This window comes from Sinocyclocheilus anshuiensis, unplaced genomic scaffold (genome assembly GCF_001515605.1).
Source record: "Sinocyclocheilus anshuiensis isolate Anshui unplaced genomic scaffold, SAMN03320099.WGS_v1.1 scaffold211, whole genome shotgun sequence".
NCBI lineage: Eukaryota > Metazoa > Chordata > Actinopteri > Cypriniformes > Cyprinidae > Sinocyclocheilus > Sinocyclocheilus anshuiensis.
The window spans coordinates 209999-235791 of NW_015548195.1; the positions used below are offsets into that span (position 1 = coordinate 209999).

Genomic DNA, 25793 nt, shown 5'->3' on the forward strand with positions numbered 1-25793 from the left:
AATTACAGGAGAGGGTCCACACTAGAGAGAAGCCACTGCATTCCATGTGGGAAGAATTTTACTCAATTATCTACTCTACGCACTCATATATAAAACAGTTGTTCAAAGTCACAGTAAGTATTTCATCTTGAAGGGTGACACTGCATCCTCTCCAAACATGGTGCAATAATGTGATGAGCGAATGTCTGAGTTTATAGCCTAACTGCAGCAATGTGTGCCAGGGCATATTAGGACCTTTCGCACCGCGGGAACCTTTTCATAGTACCAGAACTAATTGTGGAACTACCCACTTTTTGGCGTTTTCGCACCGCCGGAACTGGGTGCGATTTTAGTACCGGACTGCCTTTTTCGAGAACCAAATTAGCTCCTACTCCGGAGCAGGGTCTAAACAGCACAACTGGTACTAATCGTGACGTAAGTAGACATTGATTGGCCAAACGCGTATGAAAACGCCCTCACCCGCCATGATTTAAAACGCTGTGTAAACATACTGTAAACATTGTGTCAACTTATTTCGCAAGTATGGAGAACAGCGATAGATGGACGGACGCTGAAGTGCAGGCACTTGTAGCACTGTCAGTTGTCGTTGGAGATTCTTAGTCCTCCTTTGCATTCTTTCAATCGCTTTACGTATACGTCGACATTCCATGTCCATTATTGTGAAACCCGTGAGACACAACAAAAACACAGCTCCGATCACAGCGTCCTCCATCCTCCTGTTGTTAACGTTGTTCTTCTTCGTTTCTGTTGTTGAACGCCGCGCATAAATGACGTCGCTGTCGACCGGCTTACGTCACTTCCTAGTACACACTCTCGGTGCGAATGCAACCCTTTAAATGGTACTGGGAAATAGTTCGCACAAAATCGTCCCAGTACTTTAGTACTGTACATTTAGTTCTGGAACTAAAGCGGTGCGAAAGGCCCTAATGTTGCTTGCTTAGTTTTATATTGCTATGCTGAGTACATGAAGAACATCATCAAAGTGAGGCTATACAAAGTAAGGCTGTTTGACTCTGTAAAGCTGCTTTGACAACCAGTTTTGTATAAAGCGCTATACAAATAAAGGTGACTTGACTTCACATCCCTTACAGAAAAACCACATGAATGTCTAATGTTTTCCACATAATCACATGTGGACAACATGACGCCACCTGTTTCACTTGATCACATGGATTTTACATGGGAACTGTTCCAAAACTTTCTGATCATGTGAAATTCATGCCATTTTGTAAGGGATATAGTACAATAAAAAAATTGACAGCTGATAGAACATAAAAAAAAAAAAAAATTAATTGATTATTTTAGAGCTTTTCTAATTTTGACATGAATTTGAAAAGGAAAAGGCATTTAGGAAGCAATGCTGATGTGTATAGCAGTTGTCTACCTTCTGTTATTACATCATGATTAATTTTTATGCCCTTTCCCTTCACATATCTTACTGATTTTTATGATTTACTGGAAATTAAATAATTGTATTTTATTATTATTTATTTTAAATTATATTTGATTTTAATTGTAGACCTGATGAAAAAGAATAAGGAGAGTGAAGAAGTTGAGTCGGAGGAGAAACTTCATGTCAGAATAGGAGAAAAATCTAAGTTGATCATAGACTGAAAGTTTTTTATTTTTTTACTACAAAGACTCAAAACAGTTTCCCATACAAAGAACCTAAACTTAACATTCCATGTGATCAGTGTGGGAAGAGTTTCACACGAAAAGGAAACTAGAAGATACACGGAAATCTACACTGGAGAGAAGCTGCACACGTGATCAAGGGGTCAAGTTTAAAAGCAGCAAATCTTTGGTCAGTAATAATAATTATTTATATATATATATATACACACACACACAGAATTATTATCATCAGTGGTTATTCTCATCTGATTATCATTACAATGATTTTACAATTAAATTAAATAATTAAAAAAAAATTATATAAAAAAAATGTCAAACACTTTTCTATAATGAGAACAATTTCTTTATATATTACGATAAAGAAAAAAATGCATTAAGGTCAATAAAAATGCTGATTCATTTAGTGAAACGGTTCTGTTGGGGCTGTTTAAACCTTTCTCGTTGGCAAAATAGAGCAAAAACAGACATTACTGACAATTTTGTGTCTAAAATGTCACAATATTAACTTCCTGTTTATTAAACTGTTGTATAAAATCAATGTTACATTTGCAATCGTGTTGATATTTATATATATATAAATCGTAAAAAAGCACCAAATTGGTTAAGCTGTTGTTTCCATATTTCTTGTTCATAGCCATGAGATTTCACACTGTTGTTACAGTTATTATTGCTGTCAGTCATCACAATTTTGCTAGTGTTTACTATATGATCTACTTTATGACCTGTTGAAAGAAAGTTCAATAAAAAAGCTGAACAAGTTATGTTTCATAATATGTTGCAATGCATCTGTTCTTTGATAGCTGGTTATTTGCAGAATTAGCATAGTCATTAGTTCATGTAGTTTATATAGGCTAGTATAAAACCACAATAAAAAAAAACTGATACAAGGAATAATTAAATAGTTTAATATTTATCACTACGTGAACGTGACTGAAATTAAATATGAAATGTTACACTGTAATTTGTTGAGCAATAAAAGGTCTCTTCAATATAAGCCAGGATAAAAACAACATCCACGGCGATAGGTGGCGGTAATGCACTGATATAGCCTACGATCCGCCGTAAAACAAGAAGAAGACGCCGGCAGTAGTTCTGTTGGGTCTAGTGATGGGAAGTTCGGTTCTTTTCCGCGAACCGGTTCTTTCGGACAGTTCGATTCAATAAACCGGTTGAAAAAAAGAACCGGTTAAATCGAACGATTCGTTCGCGAACCGGACATCACTATTGGGTCTCCTGAGGTAAGACAATAAAATAGTAAGGTCTTGGTGCTTCATATATTTATACAAGTATAAAACACAGTTTAAAGCAACATTTTATGCAGTCATTCTGTATTGTTTTGAACGGGTACAGCGCTATGTGTGCGTCTTTCAGGAGTCTGCTGACTGAAATAAACGTTTAGCCTAGCAGACAACGATGTGAGGAGACCTGTGATTTTGTATGTTCGTGTTTATGATTATTTCGATTATTTGGAGCAATAATGGTATTGTTACTGAATACCACTTGATTAAATGTCAAAGCATGATCTGAGAGGGGAATTAATGGGAGTCGACCTTGATTTGTTCAATGAAAGCATTGATTTGATAACTGATTTATTTTTTATTTTGGCAGTTTTGTAGCTCTTATCACACAGCAATTCACCTACAGTTAAGCGTCTTCACAGCAGTTCACCAATAAATGCTGGAATGTTCCCATTAGTCTAAAAGTGAAGAAGATAAAATTTGTGAAAGAAAATAAACATGAATGATCCAGAGCCCTGCGGAATAAAACAGGAAGATATTGAACAACAAATAGGTTGGTGTTTGTTCTTAATTCTATAATAAGGTTATAATACGTAAAGCTGCAAAACTTTTTTGTTTAAAAAGGATCCAAAATATATTTTTGAGCAAGTACATAACCAATCAGTGTTCAAAACTATCTCCTTTTGCCCGATTCACAACAGTAAGCTTGTAGTAATGTTTTATCATTTAAGTGGTTTGGGTCATTTGCTTTGCGTCATTACGTCACGTCTGAATACGTGGGATTACTGTACTTGCAAAAGATTTGCATTTCAAAGAGAACAAGCTCTAAGAAATATTAAATTGCTTTTTGAGGTTAAAAGAACAATTTCTTTCCATGACATTCAGAGATTAGACTGTACAGAAATTTAAATCTACAGATAACGCTAATACACACTAAATACACTCACGCAACGTTGATGTTGGTAACATTAACAATTTGAGAACAAAGTATAACAATAATTTGCACGGTTTGACGTGATCTGAGCTAACTTTGCGATCGTTTTTTAATCACCATTGGTAGTGCGATTTATTGTAAAACTTTTTTTTTAAGGGTCAGAACAAAACTAGCAGACATGTTACTTGTTCAAATGACATTTTCTGGTGAAACATCTTATTTTGGGCGTAGAGTGAATATCCACACTGGTGCCTTGACTTACAGCCATACCTACACCTCAGAACATTAGATTCAACCGCGCTGTTACAAAAGTTAGGTAATGCTGACGTTGGAAATAATGATTGCTAGATATCTTGTACAGGGCTCAACGCTAAGGACTTTTTCTACTTGCCTGGTCGGGCCAGTGGTTCAAATTATTACTTGACCTGCCAACATTTTCACTGGCCCTGCCACAAAAAAATTAAATAGTTGCCTTTGTCATTGTTTTTGATCTACATTATCTTGTATTCTAATAAATAAGCTTATATGACACCAATATTTTAGACTCTATAATTTCAAAATTTGAAGCAAAAACAGAATGGTCTGACTTGTGAAATTATGCTACATAAAACACCTGCATATTACCGAAACAGCAGGTGGGCTGAATGAGACGCAATTTCACACTCTGCCAGCCGGAGGCGCTTATGGAACAGCAGCGTTTACTTGGTTACTTACTGCTGTACACAGCAGCGCTGTGCGTATTAGCACTACTTTAAATGCATTATACCAAGCCAAGATGAAAAGAAAACGCCATGTAAAATTTTCTGAAAACAGTCAGTTCCCCTCATAAACACATCCATATAAAATTCAATATTTAGTATTTTCTTCCTATATTTTGCGCATCGTGAACAGAGCTGCTCTGCCTGCTACAGTATTTTTTTCCTCTTTGCATCCTTGCAGTCCTTATTGTCGAGCCCTGTTGTATCTATTACAATTTATGTCTCAGAGTTGTTGCCATCTCTGAAAAGCTTTCTTCTTTTTGTTTGGACATGCGTCATCATGCAAAGTTGAATGTGATGAAGCTGATATTTCCCATGAAATCCAACCCGACCATTCAAATTATAAAACATTATTATAAGCTTACCATTTTACTCTTTTGAACACTGTCTTTTTCTAATATAATAGGTCAATGATTCATTGATTGTTTTTTGTTCGTTTTAGACAAAAAACTTTTATGTACTGCAGCTTTAAAGCAAATAATATCCAGGTAACTTTCCATGAATTGTGCCCATAATGGAGCCTAGAACTCAGTTTTCTTACCAAATATGATCTGAACTGTTTTATTTTATATTTATTTATATCTGTTTCACAATATTTGCAACCATATTACTAACATTTTGGACATTTTACATCCCTGACTTGTAAAATATAGTTAATGAAATATATAGTTAGTAGTTCTCAGAAAGTTCATACAAAGGAGAATCCTTATGTACTGTATGTTCTTTGTGTGGAAAGAGTTTTAGACAGATGGGTACTTTGAAAATATATCAAAATAGACACTGCAGTGTGAAGGACAATGTTTGATCTGAGGGTGGGAAGACTTTTTTTTTTTTTTACAGATGATGCACTGAAATGCACTAGACAGTTCACACTACAGAAACACCCTATAAGTGTTCACACTGTGATAAGAGCTTCAAACGGTCACAATATCTGAGAATACATGAGAGGATTCACACTGGAGAGAAGCCGTACCACTGCCATTCATGTGGGAAGAGTTCCACTCATTTTAATTATCTAATCGGTCATAAAACAAAATGCATGTCTGAAATTACAACAAGTAGTTCAAGTTCTGATCCTGTACTTTGAGGTGCGATGCTGTGTAGGGCTGCAGCAAACAATTTTACATCCCTGACTTATAAAATATAGTTAATGAAATATATAGTTAGTAGTTCTCATTATAAAAACGTTCAATTTGTGCCTGCAATGTTTAAATATAATAATGATGATAAAATAATAAAATGATAATTGGATGATAAATTTACCCAACTCAAATAAATGCATCAGAATATTCATATTTCTACTATGTCAGGATTCACGTCCTTTTCCTTTCACATTTTTCTCTTTGATTTTTTCAAATTTATTTATAATTTTTTTTTAGTGATTTACTGAAAATCAAACTTTTTAAACTTTTATTTTAGACCTGATAGAAGAGAACAAGGAGACTGAAGAACTGATTGAAGAGGGGGAGAAACATCATGTCAAAACTGAAGAAACATCCTGGAGTCCCTCATTGAATAATATATGTTTCACTTGCCCTCAGTGTGGAAAGTGTTTCTCATTCAAGCAAAATCTTGACCTTCACATAAAATCTCATCGTGAAGGGAAGCCATATGCGTGTGATCAGTGTGAGATGATTTTCACAATTAAAGGAAACCTTATTGAACACATGAAAATTCACACAGCAGAGAAACCACACATATGTGATCAGTGTGGGAAGAGTTTCCCACAAAAACGAAACCTTGATGAACATAAGAAAATCCACACTCTGGAAAGGCCATACTCATGTGATCAATGTGGGGCGAGTTTCCCATTTAAGGGAAACCTTGACACGCATAAGAGGATCCACACTGGAGAGAAGCCGCACAAATGTGATCAATGTGGGAAGAGTTTTGCACAAAAAGGAAACCTTAACAAACACATGAACATCCACACTGCAGAAAAGCCGCACAAATGTGATCAATGTGGAAAGAGCTTTGCACAAAAAGGAAACCTTAATGAACACTTGAAAATCCACACTGGAGTGAAGCTGTACACATATGATCAGTGTTTGAAGAGTTTCACACAACAACTACCTTTTAACGATCACATGAAAATCCACACTGCAGAGAAGCCACACAAATGTGATCAATGTGGGAAGAGTTTTTCACAAAAAGGAAACCTTAATGAACACATGAAAATCCACACTGAGGAGAGGCCTTTCGCATGTGATCAGTGTGGGAAGAGATTCATACATAAAGGAAACCTTAATGAACACATGAAAATCCACAATGGCGAGAAGCCATATTCATGTGATCAATGTGGGAAGAGTTTTGCACGAAAAGGAGCCTTTAATGATCACATGAAAATCCACACTGGAGAGAATCTGCACACATGTGCTCAGTGTGGGAAGAGTTACGCACGAAAAGGAGCCCTTAATGATCACATGAAAATCCACACTGGAGAGAATCTGCACACATGTGATCAGTGTGGGAAGAGTTTCAGAAAATCAGGTGTTTTTAAAGTACATCTGCTTACTCATTCTAGAGAAAGACTATATAACTGTGACCAATGTGGTAAAACATTTTTTAGGGCAGATTTTCTGAAGGACCACCTGAAGGTTCATACAAAGGAGAAGCCTTACGTATGTTCTTTGTGTGGAAGGAGTTTTAGACAGATGGGTGCATTAAAAACACATCAGAAAAGACACAGCGGTGTGAAGGATCATGCTTGCTCTGAGTGTGGGAAGACTTTTTTTACAGATGGTGCACTGAAAGTGCATCAGTCAGTTCACACTACAGAAACTCCTTACAAGTGTTCACACTGTGACAAGAGCTTCAAACGGTCAGAATATCTTAGAATACATGAGAGGGTCCACACTGGAGAGAAGCCTTATCACTGCCATTCATGTGGGAAGACTTTCACTCATTTTTCTTCTCTAATCTGTCATAAAAAAAAATGCATGTCTGAAATTACAAGTAGTTCGAGTTCTGATCTGTAAAACTGCATCAAACAATTGTTGATAATTGATTAATCAAAGGTTGTTAGACCAATTAATCAACTGATTGTTGATTATTTCACAGATGAATAATTATTTATTAATCATTTTATTATTATTCATTTGTCATTCTTCATGCTTTTATATTTTAATTACGTATTCTTTTACTTATTTCCTTGCTCTTGCAATGCTTGCTATTGTTGTTTAATCTTATGACTGTATGCTGTGTAAGAGATTAGAGAATGTAAGAATTCAAGGTTTTTAATGTCGCAGGAAAATGTTGTGAAGCAGTGCTTTTCCATTGTTTTTGCTTTGGTATAATAACACTTGTTGGATTTGTACTGGCCAGACTAAGTCTGAGCTTTTAGACATAGGCATTCAGATGAAGTATGAGCATTGAAACATACGCAACTAAGATTATTAAATAAACCGTGGTCTTTGTATTATCATCACTTCATCTTCTGCTTCTGCTCTTACCTGTCTTTCTCAGTCAAACTTTTGAGGCTGATAGAAGACTGTTAACAGAGTTTTGGGTACCAGGCAAGACTTTCTGTTGACAGGTTTTACTGGTTTTGGACACCAGACAAAACAATATCGGATATCTTCTGACAGGGATTCGGGATTGAATCTAATATATGTGATACAGTGTTTCCCCAGCCATTATATTAGGGGTGCACCCACAAAAGCCTCCCCCCCCCCCCCCCCCATTTGTTTCTGAAAAAATATTACATAGCAAAGACTGTTCTTAACATTGATAATAAAAAAGTAATGCATCTGCAGCCAATCAGCATATTAGAATGATTTCTGAAGGATCATATGACACTGGAGTAATGATGCTGAAAATTTAAATTCAAAACAGTTATTTTAAATTGTAATCATATTTCAAAATATTACTGTTCTTAATTTTTGATATATACAGTAGTCAACATTTGAAGTGGATCAAAAAAAAAAAAATTTCTATTTATATCTCCCCGTGTCTCTGTGTTTCCCCTGACATTAGGGGGCCGTCCCACTTAAAGGTCAAGTTAATTTTATTTAATTTTATTTTCTCTATAGCGCCAGATCACAACAGAAGTCATTTAAAGTTACCTTTCCTATAGAACAGGTCTATACCTTGTTCTTTTATTAAACTAAATAGCCTTTTAGAAATGGAGAATATCCGCTGGACCTAAACCATGTATGCTGTTCTGTGTCAGCTGCGTCACGCCGGATCTGTTTCCTACGTTGTTGTGATTTGATCTGAACAGAAACAGCGTAACCGTGTGACGCAGCTGACACAGAACAGCATACATTGTTTACATCCAGCGGATACTCTCCAAAATGGCACCAGGGTGATGCAGAGGAGATGACTTGTTGAAAAAAGTCGTTTTTTTTTCTTTTTTCTTTTGCACACAAAAAGTATTCTCGTAGCTTCGTATAATTGCGGATGAACCCCTGATGTCACATGGATTATTTTACAGATCTCCTTGCTATGTTTCTGGATTTGGGAACATTTCAGTTGCGTTGCTGTCTATGCAGGGTCTGACAGCTCGCAGATTTCATCAAAAATATCTTAATTTGAGTTCCGAGGATGAACGAAGGTCGTACGGGTTTGAAACGACATGAGGGTGAGTAATTAATGACAGAATTTTCATTTTTGGGTTAACTAACCCTTTAATCTATTCAAACCAAACTACTTTTTTGCACTCATTACTACACTACTTTACACTATATTTAGTTCCAAATGGAGCACACGCACTGTTTCCGCAATGTTTCCACTTTAATGTTCCAACGTAGGCTACATGTTGCATTCCCATGAAAGGACAATTCTGTCTTCCAGTGTTAATTTCGTTGACAAATAATTTTCGTCGACATTTTTTTCACGACGAAAACGAGACGATGACGAACTAAAACTCGTTTTGAATGACAGAAACTATGACGAAAATCTATTGACATTTTCGTCTATGAATAAAAATGAGACGAAAATGTTAGGGAGGGACCTAGTTAGATGCATATATACATATGAACCGGCGGGACGGACATAAGCTAACATACACTTGCTGCACGTCTCATAAAACGTACAAAAATGTCGATATCTGGGAGTAAGAGTCAAACCAAACTACTTTTTTGCACTCATTACTACACTACTTTACACTACTTTATTTAGTTCCAAATGGAGCACACTCACTGTTTCCGCAATGTTTCCACTTTAATGTTCCAACGTAGGCTACATGTTGCATTCCCATGAAAGGACAATTCTGTCTTCCAGTGTTAATTTCGTTGACAAATAATTTTCGTCAACATTTTTTTCACGACGAAAACGAGACGATGACGAACTAAAACTCGTTTTGAATGACAGAAACTATGACGAAAATCTATTGACATTTTCGTCTATGAATAAAAATGAGACGAAAATGTTAGGGAGGGACCTAGTTAGATGCATATATACATATGAACCGGCGGGACGGACATAAGCTAACATACACTTGCTGCACGTCTCATAAAACGTACAAAAATGTCGATATCTGGGAGTAAGAGAAGACATAAGGATAAATCTGACGACTCAAAAGAGAACTCAATTCGGTCCGGTTTTCTGAGCGCACACACCGAAGCAGCGCCTCACACAGCACACGAGAACTCTTTCGCGTCTCATGAACGGAGAAATACACACAAAATGATGTTGAATTGTCTGTTTTGACGAGTATTCACGTAAACACACTCGGTGTTATGTGAACATAAACAGTTGGGAGAATATTAGGACGTGTATCAGTACTTTGTATCCGTGCATCCGGTTTTAAAGGGACAGCAGTCTAATTTAATTGCTATTGTCTGTGGCATTGATGTTAATCAAGCAACAAAAGAAAGACAGAAAATCACTCACTGCTTTTGACTGAATCACTTTAGTAGCCCTAAAGACTAATCTAAATTTACTTATATAAATAAATATGTCTGCTTGAAAGAATGAAGAATGTGGTAAACAAGTTGTTATAAAGAATGCATAATTAGCCTATTTGTATTTAATTGAAAAGAAGACCATGTTCTTGTTCTTTATGAGAAGTGGTTTTATTTCATTTTAATATAAACATGTTGTGTGTCATCGCAGTTAAATCGGTGTCTATCATGATAAAACCTTAATATCAAACCTAGTGAATTTGGAAACCCATTACATTTTAGCCGACTAAATTTACTGTAGATTTAGTCGACTAAAATCTTATGATATTTAGTCGACTAAAACCAGATTAAAACTAAAAAAAAATTCAGATGACTAAAATATGACTAAAACTAAATGCCATTTTAGTCAAAATACTGACTAAAACTAAATCAAAATGTGCTGTCCTCCCATTTGCCCTCCCTAACATTTTCGTCTCATTTTTATTCGTTTACGAAAATGTCAATAGATTTTCGTAATATTTTCTGTCATTCAAAACGATTTTAGTTCGTCCTCGTCTCGTTTTAGTCGGTGAAAAAATGTCGTTGACGAATATTAACACTGCAAGTTTCTCATTATTTATCTTTGTATTATAATGCATTATAATGATTTCTTAAATCGTAAAAGGATCGAATATTGCTCAAATGATGAAATGATTTCAATATGAGTAGTTCATTTTGCTTATTGAGATTCAAAGATAAAGTCAGATCCAATCTTCCAATCACTACTGGGTAGCTATGTGACGTAACAATAACACAACTTATTATAACATCATATTTTATATGTATAACCAGCAAATACACACTACGCCATGGGCAATTTTGTGTTTTTTCAAGTTTGTGTGTGATATATGTCGGACTATTGTTACTGCATGTCACATGATATAGTGCTGTTGCGATTATATTTTCTACATTTATTTCCATTATGACATTTACCTTTGCAAATCAAATTTGTTTTAGTTACTTTACCTCGTTAAAATGAAAATATGCAGGCTACTGGAAGGGTTAAAGCTAAAATACTTTATACTGACCCTGTGATGAAACACGTGGGACTTTAATTCCATCACAAGAGATATAAATGTGAATGAAGTTTGAAACAAGAAACATTAAATTAACAGTTTTATGACCACAAACATTTAATGATCATTGCCAGAGCACATACAAAATAATAAGTTAATTATCTAATTCATGCAGTTATTAAATCGAATTATATTTAGATTGATATATACATATGCTGTAGCTGTAGCAGTTAATGAAATGGTCTCCAACACGGAAAGGAAGCAGAAAAATACTGTAAAGATGGGAGTTGCTTGTATTTGTTTTGATGTATTATTGTTTTTTTTTCCCACATTAAGAGAAATAATATTGGTGCAGTTCTTTACTCATTGCTAGTCAGTTTCTAGCCCAAACACTTAACATATAATAAAGACATACACATAATAAACACAAAATAAAGTGAGATCTGTGCTGATGATCCTGTAAGGCTTGTTTCAAGAGTGTCTTTACTAACAGAGCTGCTGAAATGCCTTTATATTGCATTTCAGTAGATCAATATTTTCACCTCATTCATTATTCTGATGTCTTCAGATCACCTGTAAACTGCCACTTCAAGCTCATTTAATTAGTGTAAACAGACTGAAACAAACTACTCCATCACCATCATCACCATATCTACATGATCTATCTTTAACAGTATGTATTTAATTATAGTGTGATAAACAATGTTTCATGTTAAAATGACAAAAATCTAAACACCAGTGATCAAAAACACAGCTATATGATGTTGAACTCAATTGGAGTGATATATATTGCTTACAAATTATTACATTTATTTCTGAATTATACTTTTTATTAATACTTTCATACTTTTTAAAATTGTATTTATTAGTATGTTTGTATATCTCTTTGTCTATTTGTTCATACAGCAAATAAAGGAAATGTAAAAAATGGATTAAAATGTTTATATTTGACTCACAAACAAAATAGAAATACATAGAATGTGAATTTGTTTACATCTTAGATGGATAAACAAACACAAATGCTTAAATTGTGTAAATTAATGAAAACATCAATTCAGTAACTGATTTATTTTTGATCTTGTCAGATCTTCTCCTAACACACAGCAATTCACCTGGAGTGAAGCTCCTCCCACAGCGATTCACCTGGAGTGAAGCTCCTCCCACATCAATTCACCTGGAGTGAAGCTCCTCTCATAGCAGATCACCAATAAATGCTCGAATATTTCCATCAGCCTACAAGTGAAGAAAATGGAGTTCATGAAAAAACATTAAGAACATAAGTGATCCAGAAGCCTGCAGAATGGAGCAAGAAGATGCCGAAGAACAAAGAGGTTGGTATTTATACCCGATTCTTCATTAAAGACAACTTTGGGAACGTAACATTTTAATCAGATTTAGTCGTTATAAAAGTAATGTGAGCTGTGAAATAGTTGAAGTAGCAAATATTATATGGAACCCAGTCATGAACTGGGAACAAACTGGAGCCTGAAACTAAAATCTTTTATTATTTGTTTTCAAAAAATGGTCAGTCAAATGAGATTTGAGAAAAATGCATACTGATATTTATTACCAGAGCTGTTTTATTTACATTAATTTTATACTGGTTCAGAATTTTTTGCAACTGTGTTACTAAACTTTTGAACATGTCTAAATACATTTAACTATTTTCTAGCAATACAGAAAATGTATTAAATAAACTTGGGTTGTAAACAGGATTGCAAATTTAGCATAAATTAGGCAAAATCTAATTTACTGAAATAAGTTACATTTCTCTTGAATTATGGAAGTTAATCTTAATTATTTAGAAGTTATTTTCTTACAATAACTTTGGTAACAGCATTGATGAATGCAGCCAACACTACAATTTGTATAAAAATCTAATAGTTCTCACAACAAACACATGTGACTTTGTGCTTATAACGTTTAAAAGTGATATTTGGAAGATCATCAATGGAAAATTCCAGGGAAATATAATTGATTTATTGAGAAAAAAATAATAATAATCACGATGATTTAAAAAATAGATTCCAGTGAGATTTAAAAAAAAACAAAAAACATGAAGCAATAGTGTATAAAAGGCTCCTATAGAGAAAGGTAGACTTTTATTGAAGGACTTCTATTTTGATACTTTGAAGAGTGCAGTTTCCGGTGCATCCAGTAGGAGGCATTGTTATAGTTTGCTGCCTGCTGTTTCTTCCTACAGTTCCTGGAAATTTGGATGCTCGTTGGTGTTTTGGTGTTCAGAGTGGTAGTACATGACCATAAAGTAAGTTTTCTTATATTTCTATATGTTTTCAACCATGTTTGAAGTGTATTGTTTAACTTTGTACGTTTGTAATGGCATGCACGGACGTGTAAAGATAAGCAAGATGTGCGATGCAATTAATGATAAATACAGAGTTTTATGTTACGGCTTACCTTGTTATAGGTCTGCCATCTGTTAACTTTTAATACTGCAGAAAGATTATCCAGTATTATTGCCCCTTTGATGATGCTATTTGGGAAATTGCATTGTTTGTTAATGTACAGTCACTTCAAGTGATCAGACTAATGGTTATATTGTCTAAAATTGCACATCCTCTGCATATTTAGAGCTTTAACTGTTATTTAAAGATGATACTGGACTGATTATTTTGTGAATATGTACCTATTTATTCTTATAGTAATGTTATGTTGGTTATTTTTAGACTAATATTACATACACTTTGGAAAGAAGCTCCAGTCTCCTCATTCTTTGTGTCCTGACTGACACCTCAGGAGTGTATATACTGCTTATAGTTAGAGCCAGAGCCTTGCAGTCTCAAATAGGCTTCAATACACATCTGATTTTCTCCCGATTTTCATTTTAGACATAAATCACCTGTGCTGTACTTGCATAGATACTTGCCAATACTAACTAATGGAACGCATGCACAGAAAGCGCCTAGGAAAAAGAGCGAGTTCTCGGCTTAAAACGCTTTTAATAACTCTTTATAACTTTAATATCAAGCAAATCCCGCAGTTAGGGGTGTGCGATATATATCGCCTGCGATAATATCGTAATTGTTGTTTTAACGATGTGCGATTTGACATTATCGAGTATTTTGCAAAAACCATTCAAAACACCCCAAATATCGAGATATAATTTTTTGTCAATATCGCACACCCCTACCCGCACGCAGTAGTTAATTTTACAACAATCATTTTACGTTAACTGATTTGGCTGTTTTGGAGGTTAAGTTTGGGCTTTTAGGGAGGGACGAAAGTGCACGGCTTTAAAGGAGAGGAAAGGAACGTGTGCAGGATTAATAACAAAAGTCAAAATGAGAAACGGAACACAGCACAATAATATTTTTTCCCCTTGATTATCATTTTTTCATAATCGTAAAAGTCAAAAATAAAAATTGGAAATCAATTTCGATTAATTGCACAGCCCTAAATTCAAAATTAATCATTATATCGTATTGCAGTTGTCTGCTGCTACATTTATGCTCACTTTTATATCCTTCCATTGAAATTTCTCTCTTTGATACTTCTTTTACTGCAAATTACTCCCCTGTGCCCAAGCATACTGTACAACAAGTCGTTTGGAAAATTGAAGGATGGAATTTATTTGTTCAAAATATACAAAATGTATATAATGAGCGAGTACATCATGAATCCATTTTCCAAACCGTATTTTTGTATTATCCCGAATCAGCTCGGTATGCTTACAATAAGTGTTTATATTCAGAATATTCTAGACCGAGTGGAACAACGACAACCGCTGTGGAGTAGCCCAGTATTTTTGCGACCCCTCATATACATAAACAGAGAGAAGTAGCTCTGGCTACAATGTTCATCTGCAAGATGCATGCAGTTTTGTTTATTAACCTCTAGAGTGACAAAAGTTACATATCTTTTTACTTTAATTTCAGACCTGACGGAAGAGAATTAGGAGAGTGAAGACATGAGTGAATCGGAGGAGAAACATCAAGTCAACACTGGAGAAAAATCTTCACCTTCCTCACATACTGAAAGTAATTTTTTGCTGACAAGAAGTGCCCAAAAATCTTTCACCTGCCCTCAGTGTGAAAAACGTTTCCTATACAAACAAGGTCTTAAACTTCATATAAGAGTTCACACTGGAGAGAAACCATACACATGTGATCAGTGTGGGAAGAGTTTCACACGAAAAGGAAACCTTAACGATCACATGAAAATCCACACTGGAGAGAAGCCGTACACATGTGATCTATGTGGGAAGAGTTTTTCGCTAAAACAAAACCTTAATGTACACATGAAAATTCACACTGGAGAGAAGCCACACATATGTGTTCAGTGCGGGAAGAGCTTTGCAGGAAAATATTTACTAAATGAACATATGAAAATCCACACTGGCGAGAAGCCATATGCATGTGATCAGTGTGGGAAGAATTTCAAACATAAAACAAACTTTAACGAACACATGAAAATCCACACTGGAGAGAATCTGCACACATGTGCTCAGTGTGGGAAGAGTTACGCACGAAAAGGAGCCCTTAATGATCACATGAAAATCCACACTGGAGAGAATCTGCACACATGTGATCAGTGTGGGAAGAGTTTCAGAAAATCAGGTGTTTTTAAAGTACATCTGCTTACTCATTCTAGAGAAAGACTATATAACTGTGACCAATGTGGTAAAACATTTTTTAGGGCAGATTTTCTGAAGGACCACCTGAAGGTTCATACAAAGGAGAAGCCTTACGTATGTTCTTTGTGTGGAAGGAGTTTTAGACAGATGGGTGCATTAAAAACACATCAGAAAAGACACAGCGGTGTGAAGGATCATGCTTGCTCTGAGTGTGGGAAAACTTTTTTTACAGATGATGCACTGAAAGTGCATCAGTCAGTTCACACTACAGAAACACCTTACAAGTGTTCACACTGTGACAAGAGATTCAAACGGTCACAATATCTGAGAATACATGAGAGGGTCCACACTGGAGAGAAGCCGTATCACTGCCATTCATGTGGGAAGACTTTCACTCATTTTTCTTCTCTAATCGGTCATAAAAAAAAATGCATGTCTGAAATTAACACTAGTAGTTTGAGTTCTGGTTCTGTACTCTGAGGTGCGATGATGTGTAGGACTGCATCAAACAATTGTTGATAATTGATTAATCAAAGGTTGTTAGAACAATTAATCCACTGATTGTTGATTATTTCACAGATTAATAATTTGTTATTAATCATTTTATTATTATTATTCATTTGTCATTCTTCATGCTTTTATATTACTTGTTGTTTAATCTTATGGTTGTATGGTTTGTAAGAGATTAGAAAATGCCTTCGTTTCAAGGTTTTTAATGTCGCAGGAAAATGTTGTGAAGCAGTACTTTTCAATTGTTTTTGCTTTGGTATAATAACACTCGTCTTAACAAAATATGATTGGGAGACAAATGACAATATCAGAAAACAGCTGCAAGTGGACGCATTAAGTAACCAGCTGAGAGTGAACAGACAAAGATGGCACGGTCACATCTTGAGAAGAGATGACGAATACGTTGGAAAGAAAGTCAGAAAGATGCACTTTGGTACAAGAAAGAAAGGACGGCCAAAAAGGAGACTTGAAGAGTGTGTGAACGAGGACTAGAGTAGAGGATACAGCAAACAGGAGAAGTTGGAGACGAAGGATATGCACCGGCGACCCCACAGATATAGGGATTTAAGCCTGTCGATGAAGAAGATAATAACACTTGTCTTGTTGGATTTGTACTGGCCAGACTAAGTCTGAGCTTTTAGACATTGACATTTAGATGAAGTCTGAGCATTGACACATACGCAACTAAGATTATTAAATAAACCGTGGTCTTTGTATTATCATCACTTCATCTTCTGCTTCTGCTCTTACCTGTCTTTCTCAGTCAAACTTTTGAGGCTGATAGAAGACTGTTAACAGAGTTTTGGGTACCAGGCAAGACTTTCTGTTGACAGGTTTTACTGGTTTTGGACACCAGACAAAACAATATCCGATATCTTCTGACGGGGATTCGGGATCTGGGATCGGATCTAATATATGTGATATTTCAGATGTCTAGATCCATCTGATTTAACACTGCTTTGCTTAGAACTGAAACAGAAAAACATTTCCTCTCTTATAATGCATTATAGTGTTACGATAATCAAAACAGTGCTGAGCTAGATGAAGCTTTCTATTCAAACCAAACTACTTTTTTGCACTCATTAATAAAAAGACTTTACACTAGCTAGCTTTAAATGGAGCACACTCACTCAGTTTTCATCTCCTCTCATTCCACAACATTTCGGTACAGTTCTGTCTTCCATGTGTTACATGATCTGACAGTATTTGTGGTTTGTAGTAGAGATGCACTGATGCTGAATTTCTCTGCCGATACCGATAGTTTGATTTTCTTAAGGGGAAAAGAACTCTCCTAACTGATGCTGTTGACTACAAAGGGAACCCTATTGTTTGGTGCATTACTATAATATTAAAGGCTAAAATTAATAACAGAGCTATTATATTCAACTGCTATTTATTTTCAGATATCATAATTACACTCAAATAAAAATTGAAATGTCTGTTTACAACTCATTTACAACTAGCTTCATGCCAGATTTATTCAAACATATATAATTATATTAAATTATATATAGTGTCATCTGTAGTGTAGTTCTATAGATAATTAATGAACTGTGAACAGTGGATAACTTTGCTGAGGTAAGTGCCACGTAATACTGTTCACAATCTGTTTTATTGGCATCTTTCCATGGTTGAAACACTGATTGAGCGATTACATTAGACATGATACATTTTGGTAAGATATGCTGTATCTTTCAACATACCTTCTTATGTTCATGTTTATTTTGGGCTATAACTTGAGATGACCAATCAAATAAAAGAAGGCAGATTTTACTGTTCACATGAATTCAGATGCATTAAGGGTGAAAGAGTACAAAGTAAGATATAGGCTATAAGTAAATATTTAACAACTGACAGCTGCTTTAAGATTGAAATGATGAAGAAAACTATTATGAGTAGCAAGCTGATGTTATTCCAAACTCAGCCAAAATGAATATATTGCTGTTAAACAATAATTTAAAATAAATAAATATTTGCCCAAAATATGTATAAATGAACATAACTATTATGATGCAAAAATGTAAAACATTATTATGATACGTGTTGGGTCATTAAAGGGATAGTTTCCCTCAAAAAGTCATGTCATAATTTACTCACCTCCAAGTTGTTCAAATCTGTATAAATTACTTTATTCTGCTGAATATTTTCTGAATATTTTTTTTTTAAAGTTTTCTGTCTGTTTCTGGTCCCCAATGACTTCCGTAGTATTTTTTTCCACACTATGAAAGTCAATGGGGACAGCAACTGTTTGGTTATCCATATTCTTCTTGTTTAAAAAAGTTACTATTGACTATTTTTCATAGTGTCATTTTATTAATTGTATTAAAACCAGTTAGGCATGGCAAACTTGAATGGCAAACTTCATAATATTTACCAGATTAATAATAATAATAATAATAATAATAATACAACACTTGATTACACTGTGTTATGTGTGATATCAGGTTCCTGTAAAAAATGTAATAAATAAAAACTGTCACAAAGGGGTGGGGGGGAATCAAGAGTATATATATATATATATATACTCTTGATTTTTCCCCCTTTGTTACAGTTTTTATTATATAAATATAATAATATATAAATATAATATTTTTTATATATATATTAAAAGGGGAAGTTTTAAGGTTTATGTTGTGCAAGAATGATGAAAGGACAAACAGAACAATGCAGGCGTCATGCCCATATTTACACAAGCAGGCACAAATACTGATTGATGCAAACAAACTAAGATCTTCAGTGGAGCTGAACAAGCAGAGAGACAGTGTTTACAGTAATACTGTATCTTACCGTATTGTGTTCACAATGCACCCAGAATAGAGTTGTAGCCTTATGTACCTGCCAAAAGAAAAGAGTGTTCTTAAACATATTCTCAACTCTCAAACTCCACATTGCAATGTGCATTTTGAAATACCAGAAATTCTCTAACTACAGCATATGCTAAAACTCCAGTCAGCTTTCAATATTTCAATGTTTATGGCACTGTTTTGAACAATTAAGACTATTATATTAGTTGCAATAATAATTACATTCTTGTGTGTTTACAGTTCCCGCTGAACCAGAACATCATTTTAAAAACTGTAATTATGGCCAGCACTACAGAAAGTAGTATTAGTGGTATTAGAAAGAATGGTGTCTCTGTTCTGTAACAGAAATAGAAAACTGCACATTTTATTAGTTCTTGCTTTCCTTAGGAATCAAACCCATGACTTTGGCATTGCTAGTGCCGTGCTCAACTGTTTGAGTTATAGTAAAGTAATAATAATACAGTACTACAGTAATACTTACAGCACATAGAGATAAAAGAATTATGTCTTACGGTATTTGCAATCAATGCAGGCAAACAAATGATCAGTCCTGTCTTACAAAGTGCAACAGAGCAGCTTAAACAGACTCTATTACCACTACTGATGTACCTGCACATGTGTGACAGAGTTGAGTGATGTCCAGATGTTGAGTCTGATACCAAATCACAGGAAATGTTGCCAAAAATTCCCTCAAACTGAAGTTTTCATTCTAATTTAAGAACGCTCATTTAGATTACTGTGGCGCCTCCTGTTTTGCAAACCAGCCCTAAAGAAACCAGAGAAACTATACGATCTGTTGACATGTCAGCAAAGCGAAAGTAAAAGTCATCGACTATTTCACAAATAGCTAACAAAGCTTAGCATGCATATTATTAACATATTGGCTGTTTATACTTACAAAGCACTTATTCTGCATGACCATATTCTATCCCTAATCCTGCCCAATACTTAAACTTAACACCTACCTTACTAATTATTAATAAGCAGCAAATTAGGAGTTTATTGAGACAAAAGTCGTAGTTGATGTGAGAATTGGACCTTAAAAAAAAGTGTGACCTACATTTTTAATAAAAAATTGCTGGCTCCTTTGAGAGTGGATAAATTATGATTTTGGGGTTGATTATGTCTAACTCTATCTTGCTTGTGTTTATCCCAGTTTATAAGTCACAAACTTGAGAACCGTATTAGGTATATCGTTGTGTTTGATAGGCTATGGGAATTTGACACTTTGCAGGTGTAACTAATAATTTAAATATCAAAGTTGAGATTGTAAATGATGAAATGTGTAAATAGTATTAAAAAATGTCTTCATCCATGATCCTAGTCTAACTAAAGGGAATTGTCAGCCCTTTATATCAGGTAAAGCCAAAGAGGCAGTTAAAAGTGTATGCAAATGATGATAAAGTATACTGTAAACTGTGATTTATAACCAATCCTAAATCACATATCTGTGTGCTGTATAGGGCATGAAAAATACAAGGAAAACCAGGCTGGGTGTTTCAATGGAAAAAGTTTCATTTCATTTGTAATTAGAGTAATATAAACACTCATCACACCAGCAAACATTAAAAATACCTGCCAATTTCATGCTCACAAAACAGCTCTAATGTGAAGTATAGACTCCACAAAGCATGATCTAAAAAGAAAACGTAATTCATTAAACCAGGCAACCTCCTTCCATTGCTCCAGTTCTGACACTCTCATGGCCAAATGCAGCTGATTTTGACAGTGGACAGGGGTCATCATGGGCACTCAGACCAGTCTGCGGTTATGCAGCCCCATACACAGCAAACTGAGGTGCGCTGTGTGTTCTGACACCTTTCTATCATGGACAGCGTTAAGTTTTTTATCAGCTGTTTTGGAGATGCTCTGACCTAGACTTCATCACTATTTGGCCCTTGTCCAAGGCACTCAGATATTTGATAATCCTGATGCTGCTTTTCTGTACTGCACCAATCTGTACATTTAGGGTGACAAAACGTCTTAAAAACACATTTTTAGATCGGTATGCTTCAGTGGTCTAACATCTCTCGTCAATATCAAAATTATTGAGATGACCAATCGTATCAAAGGCAGGTTTTACTGTTCACAACCAGATCATGAATTCCAAATGCATTAAAGGTGAAAGAGTGAAACGTAAGATATAGGCTATAGCCAACAACATTTAACATCTGATAGCTTCTTTTTTCTCTTCTTTTCTATACTATGGAAGTCAATGGGGACCAGCAACTGTTTGGTCACACACATTCTTCAAAGCATCTTTTTTTGTTGTTGTGTCTTCAGCAGAAGAAATAAATTCATCCAGGTTTGGAACAACTTGAGGGTGAGTAAATGATCCCCAACCCCTTTTTTTGGTGAACTATCCCATTGAAGACTTATTTGTATCAGAGAAAATATAACTTAACTTGAACAGATGTGCTTTTTTTTTCTTGTGAGAAAAGAGAGGTCCTGCTCGTACTTGGATATAATACATTTAATAAATAACATCATTTGTTGTGCATGTTTGTTTTTACCTTATCATCCAACTGAACACAATGCTTCTAAAACCTCTCTAAAATGCATCTTGAGAGAGACTTTACAAGTAAATCTGTTGTCACTTCACGTAAATGTGTTTGAAAATTTGTGTTGGATATTCATAACAAGATACCACAGCATTTGAAATGAACAAATGTTCATAAGCATTGTTAAGTCTTATAAAAACATATAATGATACTTGTTATTGTCTATCCAAATAGTTATATTCATTCGCAGTGCATCTTACCTGAAGGTAGGGGGAAGAAAAACTTTCAATCAGAGTTCTGTATGATGGAAAATTGATCATGCCAGTGTTTAATTCAAATATAAGTAGGATAATTTAGTTTAATTAAAATATATTTAAATATTGATGTTGTGTCAAAGGCTATCCTACAAATATTATTAGTAAAACTCTTAAAGCAACATAAGTGTCCACAGTTAAGTTTATTTACTGAACAAACAACATTCAACATACAGGTTCTTGAGCCAAATCACCAGAACTACAATTGACGAACTGGCTCAAAATCACAGCAGGAAGTTCCCCAAGAACAGGGCCATGTAATAAAACACTGAAGATACAGAAACACTGATACGGCATATTATAAGCATAATTTTCAAATGTCCAAAATAAACTGAGCACACTGTGTGTCTTAACACTGTAATACAAATGAATTTGTTCTTTTCCAAGACAAGTCACAAGTCTAGACAGGATGGTGCTTGGTTTTGTTGGCAGCTGTGAACAGATGGATTAGCTCTTTCTCAAGTCTGAGCAGGATAAGTGATGACAGTGCCACAAGGAATGTTATGATAGTTCCTGACAAAATGTGGCTTTGTCCTGATATCTGTCTGTAATGGCCTCAGGTATGTGATTAAATTATTCAGTTAAAACAGATAAAACATTGACATCCAGTCAAAGAAAAAGGACCAAATGATGGTTATTATAGATATGTAAAAGCAAATTAAAATACATATCAGGGTCCAGCAACAAAAAGCTTAACACTTGCTATATACAACAATTACTCTATCAATGCTTCTCATACTTAATGCACATTAATTCAATGCAGTCACAAGCTTTTTCACAGTTTTTATCCAAATGGCATTAAAGTCATGATCATGCTATACCAAGTTTTGGTTATATAATTACTTTGTTCATGATCTTAAGAGTGCTGAGACACAGCATCATATGGAATAGCTGTATCAGAGATCTGTCGTACGTACATCTACTGCAGTCTGTTGGATTGTCAGATCATCATTTGAGTGCATCATGTTTTCAGCTCCATCAGATTGCTGTAAGAATATGGAGAAACAATCAAAAAAAGAAAAACACAAAGGAGCAGTGTTGATGAGAGCTACACACTGTGAAAACTAAAAGAGGTGGAAGGAATAATTGGAGAATAAAGTCAAATATAGAATAAGAGTAAAATGTTCATCTGCAAACATTACTTTGAGTTTTACTTTTAACTTCACGTTTCACAAAAGTGATGATCATTCTATAAAACAACATCTCCTTTCCTCACTCCAACCATTATCCAGTGAATCTACTCAGAGATTTTGGTCTTGATTCATTTACTTCATTAGTGAAAAAAGTCTAATTAAAGAGATCGCCAAGATGAAGTTCATAGTGTTCAGAACACCCCAGAAAGTATGCAATTTGAAATTAAGATGATATCAAGAAACTAAATAGTAAAAGTTTTCACACCATTCTTTTGGTAAGCAAGGTAATCATATCACCACTTAGTGGTGCACACTCAAAATTGCCATTCCACATATGGTCTCATATGTAATTGTCATGTTTTGCTGCAGGAGAGCAATTGCAAGTAAATGTCATTTGCAGGAATGTAATATGACTATTGTACAAAGTAACGATTATCTTCATTAACACTGTGAATGTGAGAAGCAGGCACAATGGCAATACAATCATTGATAGCTGGGTACAATATGAGAAACACGACTAAACATGCGTCATCATTTCCAAATTCCTCCATTTTCACAGTCCACACTATAAAGCTATAACAAATTCAAACTATAAAAATGTATGTGAATCTCAAATGGAGGCAAGAAGAAAAATCATTTTGAACTTGACATTATTTTACACCAAGAACAGTTTCAATACTAACCTCCTCATCTTGCTCGTTTTAAGTAGACACAGATCATCACACCTAGTGCAGTCATGACCAAAACCACTGAAATAAGTGTTATCAGCAGTACAGTACGTGAACGTTGGTAGAGTTCTGTAAGGGACAAAGACAATTTTGAAATTAACATATCTGGGTCCAAGTGTAAACCACAGGTGTTATGTAATAGTCACAGAAAAGACAGTACGTGGAAATGTATTTAAATATGTTGATATCTGTATATGTAAGTTCGTTGTATCTGAAATGTGATGTTCATGCTTTTTAATGACTTTTATTTATAATCATTACAATGTAAGTGAAGGCAATTCACACAAAATTAAACACATCACCAGTAAAAAGAGAGTGTAAAATCACAGCTGACGCACCTGCACATGTGTGACAGAGTTGACTAATGTCCAAAAGTTTGGTTTGGTTGCTGATGGGATTGTTGAGCACACAGCTGTAGGTGTTTTTATCCTGATATTCCACCTCCAGAGGTAGAGAGAGACTGATGCTGAGATCAGACACACTGATGCTGGACAATAAACTGTTTCCTTTGTACCAGGAGAGAGTCACATGACTCACATTCACCACTGAACACACCAGTGAACAATTCTGGTTTGATGAAGAACATTGTGAAGAGATATTGGTGATGACAGGAACAGGTAAAGAACCTGAAAAACAAATACATAGCTATATTAAAAAAAAAACTACAACAATAATTCAGATGGCCGCTGTCTGATTTATAACTTGCTTACCGTAGACAGTAGCACCAAAACATTTGAATGCTTCCAAGTCTCCGCTTCTGGTCTTTCTAAATTCGTAATGTCCAGTGTCTTTTGTGCTGCTATTCCTGATTTTGAGAGTTCCAGTCTGACGATCAAGCTTAAATCTCTCTCTGAATCTCTCATCATCACATGTTATCGTTTTCTCATCACTGATTTTAGCTATACATAGATTTTCATTTTCAAACCTCCACTGTATCACATCATCTACCTGTAGTTTAGTAGGATCAGAGTAAAAAGTCACAGAATCTCCCTCCATCACTGAAACTCTCACTGTAAATCTCGGACCTGCAGAACACAATTCCAGTCGAACCTGTTATGACACTTTTGTGCAAGTCCTTTACTTTATTGGAACGCTTTGTTAATGTTCAGTTGTGAAGTCACTCTACTCACATGTTCCGGGTAAGATTTGTGGAGATTCCACCAGGGTCAAGATGATAATACTATAACCTACAATGTTCAAAAGACAGTGTTTAATTCGACACCACTGGAGAGCAATTCTACAGTGAACGATTACAACATCGTTAGGTTTAATTACTAAATCTTATCACGAGTTGTAAAGTATTGTAAAGTCAAAACAAAAACATAGCACTCACCTTGCACACGCAAAATGAACAAAGCACGAGAGAAAAACATATTCTGCATCAACAAGTGTCTTCAAAAATCATATTTAATCACAAGAGTCCCCAGCGGAAAAGGTGAAGAGATCCAGCTACGCGCCCATCTAAATCACGTGACACGCCTCGTTGCTTGAATTTGCTTCGAAAACTCCACGGAAGTGTCAGAACAGGGCTGCGTTCAGCCCCGACAAAACGGTGCAATATGTTGTTTAAGCGGAAACGGCGGTGCGTTGAACACCCTGTTCTGATTACGCAAGAGTTGCAAATATGGCAGCTGAGAAGGCCATTCTTTGTGCTCTTTTTGAAGAATTTTCGGAGCCTGATGAAATCGGTATAAATACATGTTTAATACTGCAAAATACGCTCGATGTTACAGTCACTGCCCT

General features: G+C 35.2%; 3 protein-coding genes across 3 annotated transcripts in view; 2 read left to right on the forward strand and 1 right to left on the reverse strand.

Moving 5' to 3' along the window:
* LOC107653181 (titin-like) overlaps window positions 1-25591 on the reverse strand; it is a 45079-nt gene extending 19488 nt beyond the window's left edge. The window contains exons 1-4 of the mRNA XM_016439845.1: window positions 25384-25591; window positions 25181-25237; window positions 24761-25075; window positions 24389-24676 (exon numbers count right to left, since the gene is read on the reverse strand). Of these exons, the coding sequence (XP_016295331.1) occupies window positions 24389-24676; window positions 24761-25075; window positions 25181-25237; window positions 25384-25432 (709 nt within the window). The 5' untranslated portion in view covers window positions 25433-25591. The remainder of the gene's footprint in view (window positions 1-24388; window positions 24677-24760; window positions 25076-25180; window positions 25238-25383) is intronic.
* Window positions 2854-7586, forward strand: LOC107653180 (gastrula zinc finger protein XlCGF57.1-like). The gene is made up of 3 exons (XM_016439844.1): window positions 2854-2873; window positions 3244-3426; window positions 5985-7586. The coding sequence occupies exons 2-3, from the start codon at window positions 3372-3374 to the stop codon at window positions 7541-7543; spliced, it is 1614 nt and encodes a 537-aa protein (XP_016295330.1). The 5' UTR covers window positions 2854-2873; window positions 3244-3371; the 3' UTR covers window positions 7544-7586.
* On the forward strand, window positions 13661-16581 carry LOC107653182 (gastrula zinc finger protein XlCGF8.2DB-like). Its single transcript, XM_016439846.1, has 2 exons — window positions 13661-13732; window positions 15363-16581. Exon 2 carries the CDS (start codon window positions 15395-15397, stop codon window positions 16538-16540), a length of 1146 nt encoding a protein of 381 aa, XP_016295332.1. The 5' UTR covers window positions 13661-13732; window positions 15363-15394; the 3' UTR covers window positions 16541-16581.
* Window positions 25592-25793: the final 202 nt, after the last annotated feature.